The following is a 14,328-nucleotide window of genomic DNA, read 5'->3' as shown; positions in this document are numbered from 1 at the left end:
CACCATTTTAATACTGATGCTGAGGAAGAGTTATTTGAAATGCGGTTGTACTCACTTGGAGGAGTACACCTGGATCCATCTTGGTCATTGGAAGACCAATGACTTCCATGGCTAGGAGTGCCCTTATACCAACTTTAGGTGTTAAGTTAGCTGTGGTAACTTCTGGACTAGGATAGCTTGGCCACTGGTGTCCATACCTTCATATTGGATTACTGCAATGTGCTCCATGTGAGGTTGCCCGTGAGGTTGACTCAGAAGCTTCAGCATAATTTCTGAACTTGACGGCTCACTGAAGCAGAAATAGACAGCTGCTAAAAGAATTGTGCTTGCTGCAAATTATCTACCAGGCTAAGGTCCAGGTACAGATATGGAGAGACAAAGCCTATTCAGCTGTGGGACAGAGTGTCCCATTCCTGATGGGTAACTGTGCTCTTTAGAAGAGGGTATCCTGAAGATACCAGCTCATTATAGGAAATGGGTCTCTACTGTGAAGACACCTACCTTTTGGAAGTTCTTCATTTTATATATTAGGTGTCACTTTTATTGTTCTTCAGGACCTGTTCATCCTTCAACAAGCCTTTGGAATTATTATTATTTATGAAATTTGTATACCGCTCTTCATCCAAAGCTCTCAGGGTGGTTCACAGATTAAAAATACAAAATAGAAACACAAAATACATAATAAAAACAAGAAGGAAAACAAAACACACCAATACCCTCCCACAAAAACATATAAAGGTATATAGGATGTTAATCAGCCAAAGACTTGGTTGAAGAGGAACGTGTTCCTGCATTGCATTTCAAATTGTTTTTATATATGGAATCATTTTGTCAATGGAGTGGCTGGTTATGCTAAGCCTGTCTGTTCCCAGATAGGGAGCTTCTTGAATGAAAACACAACTAAGGAATATTCAAAGCAAGCCAAGCCAAAATTGGCTCTTTTCTTTATTTCTGCTGCACATCAGGCGACAACCCAAAGGTACCGCCCCAAACAAGGAAAGTACAAAGTCTTTTATACATTTCTGTAATTAGCATTTAATTAACAAATTATGACAAAGCCTGGTACATCCTAACACATGGATACATAGTATTTGTTATAACTCTTCAGCCATTGCCAACTTTACACAAACACAAGGTTCATATTTGTGTACAAGGCAAGTTGACAGGGCAAGTCAGCAACCATCAGCCAATACAGTAAACAGAGCTGGCAAACTTTGGTACATTTAAAATCAATCAATCAACCAACCAACAGCAAAACTTCCCATCATTCAATTGCAGGCTTGGGTCCCAAAATTTTGCAGTGCAAAGGCATTTCCTTCACAAGTCTGTGATGCACTTTATTCCTGCATTTTATATATGTGTTTTGTTGTATGGTGAAGTAGATTTGAAATGCTTCGTAGGAAACAATTTTTAAAATAATAAATAAATAAATGCATACAGACTTACATACAAATGTGATGCTTTTTTGCTTTGCAATCAGTTTAATTTAAACTTCAATTTTGCATACATAATTCAATGTCTATGTAAAGATTGCTTGGCGCAGCTGAGCTAGTGTAACAGAATGAGCCTGTTTTCATGTAACAGAGGGAATTTTGATTCTGTATTGGTGTGCATCAAGGAATCAGAGCAGGGAGTGACTTGAAAGGTTATCTTGCTCAATATCTTGCTGTAGCAGGAAACCAGTTACTACACATCCCTGATGGATGAACATTTAGTCTATACATAAAAACGTCTAAGACTCTTGTTCATCACCTTCTGAAAAACATCTTTTGAACAGTTGATACTATTAGGAACATTCATAATGCTTAATAATAAAAAGTGTTCTTCTAATTTGAATATGTTAGTTCAGTTTTGCCTTGTAAAGCAGCCCTGAGCTGAATATATGTAACTCCTGCAAACTTTCCTCATCAGACTTACAGTTTCCTATCATTAGAGTTATATACAGAATTTACATTTACATAATTGGCTGGGAAATGTATTCATAGAGGAGTGCCTTAAACCCAACAGCTTTGACAGAGCATTTTTAATTTCCTTATTTCTCATGCTGTAGATTACTGGATTCATCAGTGGTGGAACCATGGAATATATCACTGTAAATGCCAAATCCAGGTGTGGTGGGCTATTAAATATGGGCTTAAGGTAAGCAAAGTATCCAGTGAATACAAATAGGGAGCAAACAATGAGATGTGGAAGGCAAGTTGAAAAGGCCTTTTGCCTCCCTGCACTAGAGGGGATTTTCAACACTGAGCTGAATATGTACACATAAGTTACAACGATGAAGATGAAGCAGCCTAACGCAATGACTAAACTGAATGCAAGAACTCCAATTTCAAGGAGGTACAAATCAGAGCAAGTCAGTTTAAGTAACTCTGGGACTTCACAGAAAAACTGATTGACCAGATTGGAACAAAAAGGGGGTGCAAATGTGCCCCCAGTATGTAACACTCCGTAGAAAAAGCTGATGATCCATACACTAATGATCATTTGGGTACAGGCCTGCCTATTCATCAACATCTCATACTGTAACGGTTTGCAAATGGCAATGTACCGATCATATGCCATGACTGTAAGGAGAAAGAAATCTGATGCTATGAAGAAGAGAAAAAAGAGTACTTGAGCAACACATCCCAGATTTGAAATGTACCTTGTATTTAAGATGGTATTGGCCATGGATTTCGGCATAATGACTGAAACTGAGCCAAGGTCTTGTAAGGCCAAGTTCATCAGAAAGAAGTACATGGGGGTGTGCAGGTGATGGTCAAAGGCTACTGCAGAGATGATGAGAAGATTTCCTGTAAGTGCTGCCAGGTAAAAAGCAAGGAACACAACAAAGTATAAAATCTGTAGCTCTCGAAGCTCTGAGAATTCTAGAAGAAGAAATCCTGACAGAGAGGACTGATTAACTATGATTTGCTCCATCACAATCATGTTGCTGTGGAAGAAAGCGGAACAAAGTGATTAAAGGGAATTTGAAAAAAGAAAAGTATGTCAAGAAAGAGTCCTGCACTGTCTGCAAAAGAAGATGGCATTGTTCCTGACTTGATTTACAGTGTCCCTTCTAACTAGTCAACCTATTGCAGTGATAAGTTGTGACAACATACTGTATTTTTCACTCTATAACACGCACCCGACCATAACACGCACATAGTTTTTAGAGGAGGAAAATCCGTAGGCATGCCACCCGTAGGCATTTCCTCCATAACACGCACAGACATTTCCCCTTGCTTTCTAGGAGGAAAAAAGTGAGTGTTATGGTGCAAAAAATACGGTAGATCAGAACAGATTGTATCATATGATTTTCCTAAAGACTAAAATAATTTTAAAAATCAGGATTTTCTCTTAGGCACTGCATGAGCAGTGAAGACCTGTACTTTCTGTAAGTTTTTCAGCAATAGATAGATCATAGATAGATGATAGATAGATAGTGATAGATGATAGATAGATAGATAGATAGATAGATAGATAGATAGATAGATAGAGATAGATGGTGCACTAACCCTGCAAGAAGCGGGTTTAAAAGACTGGAAGAACATTGGAGCAATTCACATTAGAGGAATCCCAACCATGCCAACAATATTAACAAGCAACAAAAAATAGGCTTTGGTCAGAGTTATTGATAGGCAAAACTTGGCATTTTGTGGTACACTGCTATCAATTTTTTTTTTTTTTTTGAAGTTTGTAGAGTATCTAGAATAAAAATACAAAATGAGAACATAAAATTATATCAACATAGGGATGTTTGGACTTGTGACCAGCACAAAGAAAAAAAGTAGCTGGTGACTGGCATGAATGAAAAGTACAGAAACACAAAAACAGACAAAACACATGTTGATGTACTTTGTGTTGTACTAGTCATGAAAAGAGAAAGAGGGTTGCACAAAGGGAGAGCTACAAACTGACTATATGTGGAAGAGAGAATATGGCAGAGAAATAGAGAGGAGGAGAAGGGGCAGAGAGTTGAAGGGATTTATTATTTTCATTGCAAGTGCAATTGAGAAAATGAGTATAAGCAGCTTACTATTATTCTTCATAGATTTCTCTCCACTTCAGATTATGTTTCATTCCATTGAAATGAAATGACTGCATATCTATGCAGCCATACATGCAATTTTATAAGAATCTTCCTACGCTTGGATCTACTGTGACAATAAACATTTGTCAACATGGGGAGGAGATTTCTTAATAACTCTTCTGTCTTTCTGGAGATTTGCTCCCACAGGAATTAAACACATATTAGAAATAAAGCTTGTTTGCAAAATGCATGTATTAGGCATAATTGTGGGAAAATACAATTTTTAGGAGAAATATTCATATATCAATCATGTACCAGCTCCATCTGCTACGCAGGCTTAGACTCTAGCTGCCTATAGACTGTTTCGCCAGAGTGGTGCATGCTATAGTTATCTCCCGCTTGAGCTACTGCAATGTGCTCTACATGGGGTTACCTTTGAAGGTGACCTGGAAAAATACAATTAATGTAGAATGCAGCAGCTAGACTGGTGATTGGGAATGGCCACTGAAACCATATAACATCGGTCCTGAAAGACCTACATTAGCTCCCAGTACAAAATGCAAAGTGTTGGTGCTGACCTTTAAAGCCCCAAATGGCCTCGGCCCAGTATACCTGAAGGAAGTCTTCACTCCCATCATTCAGCCTGGACACTGAGGTCCAGCACCGAAGGCCTTCTGGCAGTTCCCTCACTGCAAGAACTGGGGTTGCAGGGAACCAGGCAGAGGGCCTTCTCAGTAGTGGCGCCTGCCCTGTGGAATGCCCTCCCATCAGATGTCAATGAAATAAACAATTATCTGACCTTTAGAAGACATCTGAAGGCAGCACTGTTTAGGGAAGTTTTTAATGTTTGATGTTTTTTCGTGTTTTTAATATTCTGTTGGGAGCCACCCAGAATGGTTGGGGCAACCCAGTCAGATGGCCAGGGTATAAATAATTAATTATTGTTATTTCTGTTTGTCTGGAAGTTCCTGATGCTTTTGCAATGCACCTAGATGGATTTTCTTCACCTTTTATAATCTTTTTTGTAAAAAGAACTTTCTGTGCCTATAATAGGTTAAAGTGAGAATGAAACTATCAAAGCAAGTCTCACCTGCATGTCAACTCCACAGGAGTAGTTCTGCAAGGAATTTTGAGTAGAGACATAAATGTGCCTTGTTTTTAGGTGTATATGGTAAGCCCTTGTATAAAATAAAGAACTCACACCTAGAAAGATTTGTTTATTCAAGGATGATATCCATAACTTTAGACAGGACATTGCAAAGTCAGCAGGTACAGGCTGCAACCAATCACCGATACAGCCATTCTCTCTCTTTTAGAGATGAAAGTGATCCTATATTATTATTATTATTATTATTATTATTATTATTATTATTATTTAGATTGGAACCATTTCTAGTCTATATAAAAAGTTATTTTCCCATATGTGAAGATCACAGCAGGGTTTGAAGTGTAAGAAAACAGCAGAATATATGTACAAACATGTTAGAGAGAATTAAATTAGATAAGACAGAACCTTAAAATGCAATCGTATGTAATCTGAATCATAAACATAGATGTTGGGTAAGCGGGAAGTCACTAGTTTTGTTGAATTAGAATATAATTGCTGAGCAACAAATGTAACTTTGGATATGGAAAAAAGAACAAAATACTGTTACAAAAAAGAGGAAGACTGTTGCCATCCATTCCAATGGAAAAGAAAGATGTTATATCAAGAGCTATACATAGTTCACCAGGGGCTGATTCTTGTATCAAAGGTGCAAGCAGGACAAACACACTGAACCATTAACACGAGCCAGTCAAAAGTCAAGGAAAACACATACACTGCAACATTCCTCTGATGAAAATAGGGACGTTTTTATCTGAGGACTTTTGGAGGGTATGCAACGACAGTCAGGTACAGTGGTGTAAGTGTGGGTTAAAATGTTTCCCATTGCTTTACCTTTCTATGGAAAATTCATTGATTCAACTTACGTATTATAGTCAATGTACCATAACTGAAATATAATAAAATTCAGATTAAGCAGAACAACCACCATAACAATTCTATACCACCCTTCATCCACGGATCACAGGGCAGTTTGCAATATAAAAACACAAAAATACATAATACAATAACAGTCAAAAACAATAACAATAACCCCATCCACTTTAAAAGGCCATAAATTGTTTAATTAGCAAAGCCCAAAGTCACTTATGATGGTAGCCAGAGACCAAAGCATGTGGAGAGCTGCAGAGCAAATAAGGAAATTTTAACCACTACACCAATTCTCACAATTTGCAATATAATCAATATAACCCTTCTAGAACAATTGAGAACACTAAGCTAAATCTATTTAGCTGCGTCAAAGTTTCCTCATAGAATTTCCAGTTTCCTATCATTAGTATTATACCGCATACAGAATTTTCCTTCACAAAATAAGACTGGAAATGTTTTTCATAGAGGAGTGACGCAAACACAATAGCTTTGATAGTGCATTTTTAACCTCCCTATTTCTCATGCTATAGATTACTGGATTCATCAAGGGTGGAACCATGGAATACATCACTGTAAATGCCAAATCCAGATGTAATGAGGCAGGCTTGAAGAAAGCAAAGTATGAAGTAAATACAAATAGGCAATATACAATGAGATGGGGAAGGCAAGTTGAGAAAGCCTTTTGCCTTCCTTCAGTTGAGGGGATTTTCAGCACCGCAGTGAAAATGTACACATAGGTTATAATGTTGAAGATAAAGCAGCCAATCCCAAAGACAGCGCTTATAGCAATAGCTCCTATTTCCACTAGATACAAATCCGTGCAGGCCAGCTTAAGTACTTGTGGGATTTCACAAAAAAATTGATTGACTACATTGGAACAAAAGGGGGATGCAAAGGTTCCTCCCGTGTGTAACACTCCATAGAAAAAGCTGCCGATCCATACACTGCTAATCATTTGAATATAGGCTTGCCTATTCATCAGCATCCCATACTGTAATGGTTTGCAAATGGCAACATACCGATCATATGCCATCACTGTGAGAAGAAAGAAGTCAGATCCCACAAAGAAGACAAAGAAGAATAGTTGTGCAACACACCCAGAGTAGGAAATGTACCTGGTGTTCATGAGGGAATTGAGCATGGACTTGGGAACAATGACTGAAGTTTGTCCCAGGTCCTGTATGGCCAAGTTCATCAGGAAGAAGTACATGGGTGTGTGCAGGTGGTGGTCAAAGGCTACTGCAGAGATGATGAGAAGATTCCCTGTGACAGTTGCCAAGTACAATACCAGGAATATAATGAAATGTAGAATTTGTAGTTCCCGAACATCTGAGAATTCTAGGAGGAGAAATTCTGAGAAAGATGATTGATTATCCATGCTCCGCTTCTTCACATTCATGTTGCTATGGAAGGAAGCAGAAACCAGCTGTTAAAAGGGGAGCCCATTTTATTTAGGATTGTTATAATTGTTATTATTTTTCATCCACTTTACTGTTGCCAACTGTAGACCACTGTGTTAAAAAATTATAGCAAATTCATGTAATCCAAGTTACACTTTGCTTCCTAGTGTGAAAGTATCTGAAAATATCCAGAAAATAGATGCAACACATGTTGAGGTACTTTGTGTTATGCAAGATTTGTGAACAAAGGTAGATAGTTGCTGGAGGGAGTGACTATCTATGTAGGAGAGAATATGACAGTTAGGGAGAAAGAAGAAAGGAAGGATGACCAATACATTACTTTCATTGTAAGTGCAATTGAAAAATATAGAATGGTATCTTACTTTTTTCTTCCTCATAGGGTTCTCTCCAGTATTCTTCTCCAGTGAAATTAAATGGCTGCATATTTCTCCACCCATACCTGCAATTTTATAGCAATCCTCCAGCAGTTGGATTTATGATGACAATAAACATGAATCAACATGGGGAAGACACTTATTAATAATTCTCCTGTCTTTCTAGAGATTTACTCTCTCAGGAATTCAACACACCTCAGCATTAGGGCTGTATAGAAACAGTACTGCATTTTGTTTAGTTTTGCTAATTTGTTTTGTTTTGGTTATCATAATAATAACAAAACTATGAAGGGAACTAATCATTCCACAACAGCTATATCAGATATACCCATCTGTATGAACTTCTTCTGACATGGATAGCTCTAACTATCAATGTTAATAATGGGTGTAATGAGTCCAGGCAGCTGGCTTGATTACACAGTACACCAGAGTAATTAACTTGAAGATTTATTGCAAACAAAGCAATTATCCTCAGGGCCCTCTCGCCGAGCGTCCATTAGTACACCCAAGTTGACCCTTCTGAGGAATGCTTCCAGTGTCTGCAGAATATACTGAACCTATGAACCTTGTGTTTCTTGGTTTGTTTTCTGTCTAAAACCCTTCCCATTCATCAGCTTCTTGGGCTCACTGTGTCAACCAACTCCTCTTCTGGTGAAGAAAAGCTCTCTCTCTTGCTTTTTGTGCCTGCCTAAGAGCTTTGGCTTGTTCCAGCCTGCTTCTAGCTACTTTCTTATCTGCATTCCTTTTAGTTTCAGCAAGAGGAGGGGGAGTCGGCAGGTGCCAGCTCTCCTCTGCCTGAGAGAAATCCGAACCTCTCTGCTGCTGGCTGGTGTCTAACTCAGGCTGGAAATTCTGGCTTTGGGCAGGTGTGATCATGACCATGAGGAATACCACTCATTGGCAAAGAGTGGCTCTTAAAACCAGCACCTGTGGGATAAGTAGTAACTGTATGTCTGAATGTTTCTGATGCTTTTGCACTGCACCCAGATGGAGTTTCTTCACATTTTATAAACCTTTTTGTAAAGCCTCTCCTTCTTACAGAGGGGAGGAGTTGTGAGTGGGAGCCGTTTCCCACATTGGCAGGGGGCATTCTGGCCCCTGCCTAGCTGTCCCGGCTGCCACACCATGCCCCCTGGCAGCCAACCAATCAGGTGGATGCTTGGGGGCAGGGTTTAGCTGCTCAAATGCTGCCACAGCAGCATTTCCCCTTCATTGTGTTGCTGGTTTTCATCGGATCACCCACCCACTCGCCCTTCAGTTCTTTCCTTGGTTCTTGACATTGCTATGGACCTTTGGTTGGTCACCTTGGTTGTCCAAGGGGCCTGGTAGGAATTTTTATCCAACTGTCAAAATGGCACCGGCCACTTGGTTTTTCGTCTACCTTGTAGCAAATCGTCACAACTTTTTAGGTATTGGAGGTTAGGCACTGGAATATGTTTGTGTATTTGGAGGGCAGGGTATGGCCACCGCCTACCCCTCCACTTTATGGGTATTCCAGTAAAGGAATCTGGTAGTCATGGATACTGTCTGATGCCCCTGCTGGTGGCTAGGGCCATGGCATGACCCCCGGTGACATCAGGGGGAGCTTTCAGTTGTATTTGCATCAACAGGCTCCTCCCACTGGTGGTTAACCCTGGTTAGACTCACACCTCCCGGGGGGGGGGGAGTGTCACGCTCTGTTGTTTGATGCAATGCCTAAGCCAATACATCTCACATGCTGTAATCAATAAAGTTGTGGTCTTTTTTAGCTCATTAACCTAATATACTGTGTCCCTGTGTCTTTCTTATCCTCAAGTGGGTGGAGGATCCTTGAATCACAAAAGGAGCTACCTGAGCCTGTAATAGGTTAAAGTGAGAATATAACTATCAAAGCAAGTCCCACCTGCATGTCAACTCCACATGAGTAGTTCTGCAAGGAATTTCGAGTAGAGACATAAATGTGCCTTATTTTGTTTATTGTAAACCCTTGTATCCACTAAAGAACTCACACCTAGAAATAACCAAAGATTTGTTTATTCAAGAAAGATATGTTCAACTTTAGACAGTCTGTTGCAAAGTCAGCAAGTGCAGGCCACAACCAATCACTGATACATCCATTCTCTCTAATATAGAGATGAAAGTGATCCTAGCTCCCTGGAATGTTAAGGGATGAACATAACCATAGATGGTAGAGGAAAGGTTATGATTATTCTGCAGACAGGCAAGATTCAGAGGATGAAGATTGTATACTGATTGTGTGTTTATCACTGCCCTTCTGTTTCTCCTTCGAGCTGTCAGCCAATAAATAAAACTAAAGAGAAAAGGGTTCTTTGAAATATGCAGTTTATTCTACTGCTTCTATGGGATAAAGCTGGGATAAAGATGAGAACTTCTGAAATGCTGGGCATAGGGAGTCTTATCTTCCTGGTTTCTAAGTCATAAATTTAAGCAAAATGCAATCCTCAGTGTTCCTGTGCAGCAGAGTACCTCTACAGGTTAATGGTGACTCCAATTTTTCCCGTCAGTTTGCAATGTGTTCATCTGATCCTCCCTGCACATTTGGAGTTAGGAAGTCTGTTGCCTTTTCAAAGGCTTTTGGGGACATAATGAAATTAAGGGGGGCAGGAATCCTTTCTGTTGGGGATATTAGACAATGAAATCCCAAGGAATCCCTCAATGATATTTATATATGTGACTATAGCAGCAGAAATGAAATGAAGGAAGAATGGTTGATGAAAATCTTGGAATATGCAGAGATGGCAGAATTGATAATTGATGGCACTGAAGTGTAAGAAAACAGCAGAATATATGTACAAACATGTTAGAGGGAATTAAATTAGATAAGACAAAACCTTAAAATGCAATAGTATGTAATCTGAGTTATAAACATCGATGTTGGGTGAGCGGGAAGTCACTAGTTTTGCTAGATTGGAATATAATTGTTGAGTAACAAATGTAACTTTGGATATGGAAAAAAGAACAAAATACTATTACAAAAAAGAGAAAGACTGTTGCCTTCCATTGCAATGGACAAGAAAGATGTTATATCAAGAGCTATACATAGTTCACCAGGAGCTGATTCTTGTATCAAAGGTGCAAGCAGGACAAACACTCTGAACCATTAACATGAGCCAGGCAAAAGTCAGGGAAAACACATTCCCCCCAACATTCCTCTGATGAAAATAGGGACATTTTGGAGGGTAAAGGTAAAGGTAGCCCTGACCGTTATGTCTAGTCGTGGATAGGCAACCACAATTAGGTGTAGTGGTGTAAGTGTGGGTTAAAATGTTTCCCATTGTTTTACTCCAAAGACTGACTGGGAGGAAGGTCAGTTGGAGCCCTTCTTACCTGGCCCTTGCTCCACCCCCCAGCCTGCAGCTGATTGGCTAGCCAGGGAGGGAGTAGACCGATGGCCTGCATGCAGAGGGGCATCACCCTGGCACAGGAAGCCTGAGCTGGGTTGCAAACTCCGCCCACTTCTAAAGGTGTGAGCGGTAATTTCCATTGCTTTACTTTTCCATAGAAAATTCATTCATTCAACTTATTACAGTTATTACACCTTAAGTGAAATACAATAAAATTCAGATTAAGCAAAACAACAACCACAGCAATTCTATGCCACCTTTCATCTGCGGATCACAGGGCAGTTTACAATATAAAAACACAAAAATACACAATAGAGTAACAGACAAAAACAACAACCCCACCCACTTTTAAAGGCCATAGATTATTGAATTAGCCCAAGGCCTGGGCAGCATAGTCCAAAGTCACTTATGATGGGAGCTAGAGAAAAAGCATGCAGAGGGCCTTAAACTTTACTATGAGGCTGCCTGTATAACATGGTTGGGTGATTGGATAATATTGGATAACACCGATTTACTAGTTTTAGAAGGGTTTGGAAATAGACACTCGCGGGACTGAAATAAACCTCATAATGTTTATTAAAAATAATTCATTTTGGATTTAAGAACATTGAACAAATATATTACAACAATTGAAGGATGTATATTTAATTAAATTTTGAATAGTATTATTCCATAGTATTAAGTACACATATAATGTAAACATGACAAATGCGTAAATATACAGAAAATATAGAGAAACCAGAAGAAGGAAGGAGGGAAGTACAGTGGTGCCTCGCAAGACGAAAATAATCCGTTCCACGAGTCTCTTCGTCTAGCGGTTTTTTCGTCTTGCGAAGCACCCCATTAGCGGCTTAGCGGATTAGCGCTATTAGCGGCTTAGGGGCTTAGTGGCTATTAGCGGCTTAGCGGCTAAGCGGCTATTAGAGGCTTAGCAGCTTAGAAAAAGGGGGGGAGCGAAAAAACTCGCAAGACTCGCAAGACGTTTTCGTCTTGCGAAGCAAGCCCATAGGGAAATTCGTCTTGCGAAGCGCCTCGAAAAATGGAAAACCCTTTCGTCTAGCGGGGTTTTCGTATTGCAAGGCATTCGTCTTGCGGGGCATTACTGTACAAACTTGTTTAGAGTTAAATTATTAAGGTTAAAAGGAATAAGGTATGTATTATGTATTATGATGGTGAAATTTGTAAAATCTCTAAAACCAATAAAGATCATTAAAAAGCATGCAGAGGGCTGCAGGGCAAAGATGGATATTTTAACCACTACACCAATTTTCACAATTTGCAATATAAGCAATGTACCCCTTCTAGATCAATTGAGAAAACAAAGCTAAATCTATTTAGCTGCTTCAAAGTTTCCTCATAGAATTTCAGGTTTTCTATAATTAGTGTTATACTCTATACAGATATTATCCTTCACAAAATAAGACTGGAAAAGTTTTTCATAGAGGAGTGAGGCAAACACAGTAGCTTTGATAGAGCATTTTTAATCTCCTTATTTCTCATGCTATAGATTACTGGATTCATCAAGGGTGGAACCATGGAATACATCACTGTAAATGCCAAATCTAGATATGGTGAGGTATTAGAGGTAGGCTTGAAGTACGCAAAGTATCCAGTAAATACAAATAGGGCATAAACTATGAGATGGGGAAGGCAGGTTGAGAAAGCCTTTCGCCTTCCTTCAGTTGAGGGGATTTTCAGCACAGCATTGAAGATGTACATGTAGGTTATGATGATGAAGATAAAACAGCCAACTCCAATGACACCGCTTAACACAAGAACTCCTATTTCCCTTAGATACAAATCAGTGCAGGCCAGCTTAAGTAACTGCGGGATTTCACAAAAAAATTGATTGACTTCATTGGAACAAAAGGGGGATGCAAAGGTACCTCCAGTGTGTAACACTCCATAGAAAAAGCTGCTAATCCATACACTGCTAATCATTTGAATATAGGCTTGCCTATTCATCAGCATCCCATACTGCAATGGTTTGCAGATGGCAACATACCGATCATATGCCATGACTGTGAGAAGAAAGAAATCAGATGCCATAAATGACATAAACAATAGTACTTGTGCAACACAGCCAGTGTAGGAAATGTACCTGGTATTCATGAGGGAATTGAGCATGGATTTGGGATTAATGACTGAAACTTGTCCCAGGTCCTGCATGGCCAAGTTCATCAGGAAGAAGTACATGGGTGTGTGCAGGCGGTGGTCAAAGGCTACTGCAGAGATGATGAGAAGATTCCCTGTGACAGTTGCCAAGTACAATACCAGGAATATAATGGAATGTAGAATTTGCAGTTCCCGAACATCTGAGAATTCTAGGAGGAGAAATTCTGAAAAAGATGATTGATTATCCATGCTCTGCTTCTTCACATTCATGTTGCTGTGGAAGGAAGCAGAAATACCGCTGTTGAGACGGTTACCCCTCTCATTTAAGTTTTTGTTGCTGATGATGATGTTTAGTTATTGTAGCAGGCAGCAACGTTCTAAAGGAGTCAGTAATTTTTTTTGGGGGGGGGGGATGAGCCCGAAAATGATGATGATGGCTGTGAATACTAGTGCTATTATTATTAGCAATGCAATTATGTTTGCAAGGCCATTATTGTTTGTTCATACCACTGATTCACTATTTCCCTTAAGAGCTTGACTATTTGAAGGAGTTAGGTGCCAAATATCCCACTTTCTGCTGACTGAATCTTTTGAATGTGGATCAGATACATATACAATAACATTGTCAAATTCCAGTCAATACTAGCCTGATATTCTGGCCCCCCTAATATAATGCCATAGCTCAATTTTAGAAGGCAAAAGGCCATTTCATAATTTATTAGAAACCATGATGACAGTGTGAATCTGACATGAGCTTACTCATCACAGTCAATAGTCATCATCTTTAACATCCGGCTAATTACTAAGGAGGGCTTTTACTATTCCTTTGTTTCTCTTGATTTCTCATCAGGGACAGATGCTTGGTAAAACTACAGTAAGCTTCTAATTTAATGGGAAAGGTCCCAGCTTAGGGAAAAAGCACATGTTTACACAGGTCAACATCTGGGATCTCCAAGGAGGACTAAGAAAGATCATTGCCTCACATCCTGTGGAGCTGCTGCCAATCAGGGTAGCCCACCTTTCCCCAGCCTGGTGCCCTTCAGATGTTTCAGACTAGAACTTCCTAAGCACTGGCTGTGCTGCCTGG

The 14,328-nt window shown here is 39.6% G+C and overlaps 2 protein-coding genes across 2 annotated transcripts; both read right to left on the bottom strand.

Annotated features, from left to right (window-relative positions):
- Positions 1–1,935: 1,935 nt before the first annotated feature.
- LOC309326955 (olfactory receptor 14I1-like) lies at positions 1,936–7,365 on the bottom strand (the record flags this gene model as incomplete). The annotated part of the gene is made up of 2 exons (XM_081835983.1): positions 1,936–2,588; positions 7,047–7,365. 2 exons carry the CDS (start codon positions 7,363–7,365, stop codon positions 1,936–1,938), a joined length of 972 nt encoding a protein of 323 aa, XP_081692109.1.
- A 5,171-nt stretch (positions 7,366–12,536) lies between these two features.
- On the bottom strand, positions 12,537–13,511 carry LOC309327476 (olfactory receptor 14A16-like; the record flags this gene model as incomplete). Its single annotated transcript, XM_081836778.1, has 1 exon — positions 12,537–13,511. One exon carries the CDS (start codon positions 13,509–13,511, stop codon positions 12,537–12,539), a length of 975 nt encoding a protein of 324 aa, XP_081692904.1.
- Positions 13,512–14,328: the final 817 nt, after the last annotated feature.

This window comes from Podarcis erhardii (genome assembly GCF_964252035.2).
Source record: "Podarcis erhardii genome assembly, chromosome: 13".
Taxonomy (NCBI): domain Eukaryota; kingdom Metazoa; phylum Chordata; class Lepidosauria; order Squamata; family Lacertidae; genus Podarcis; species Podarcis erhardii.
The sequence above is the reverse complement of the archived record's forward strand: the minus strand, read 5'-3'. Positions and strand labels throughout refer to the sequence as shown.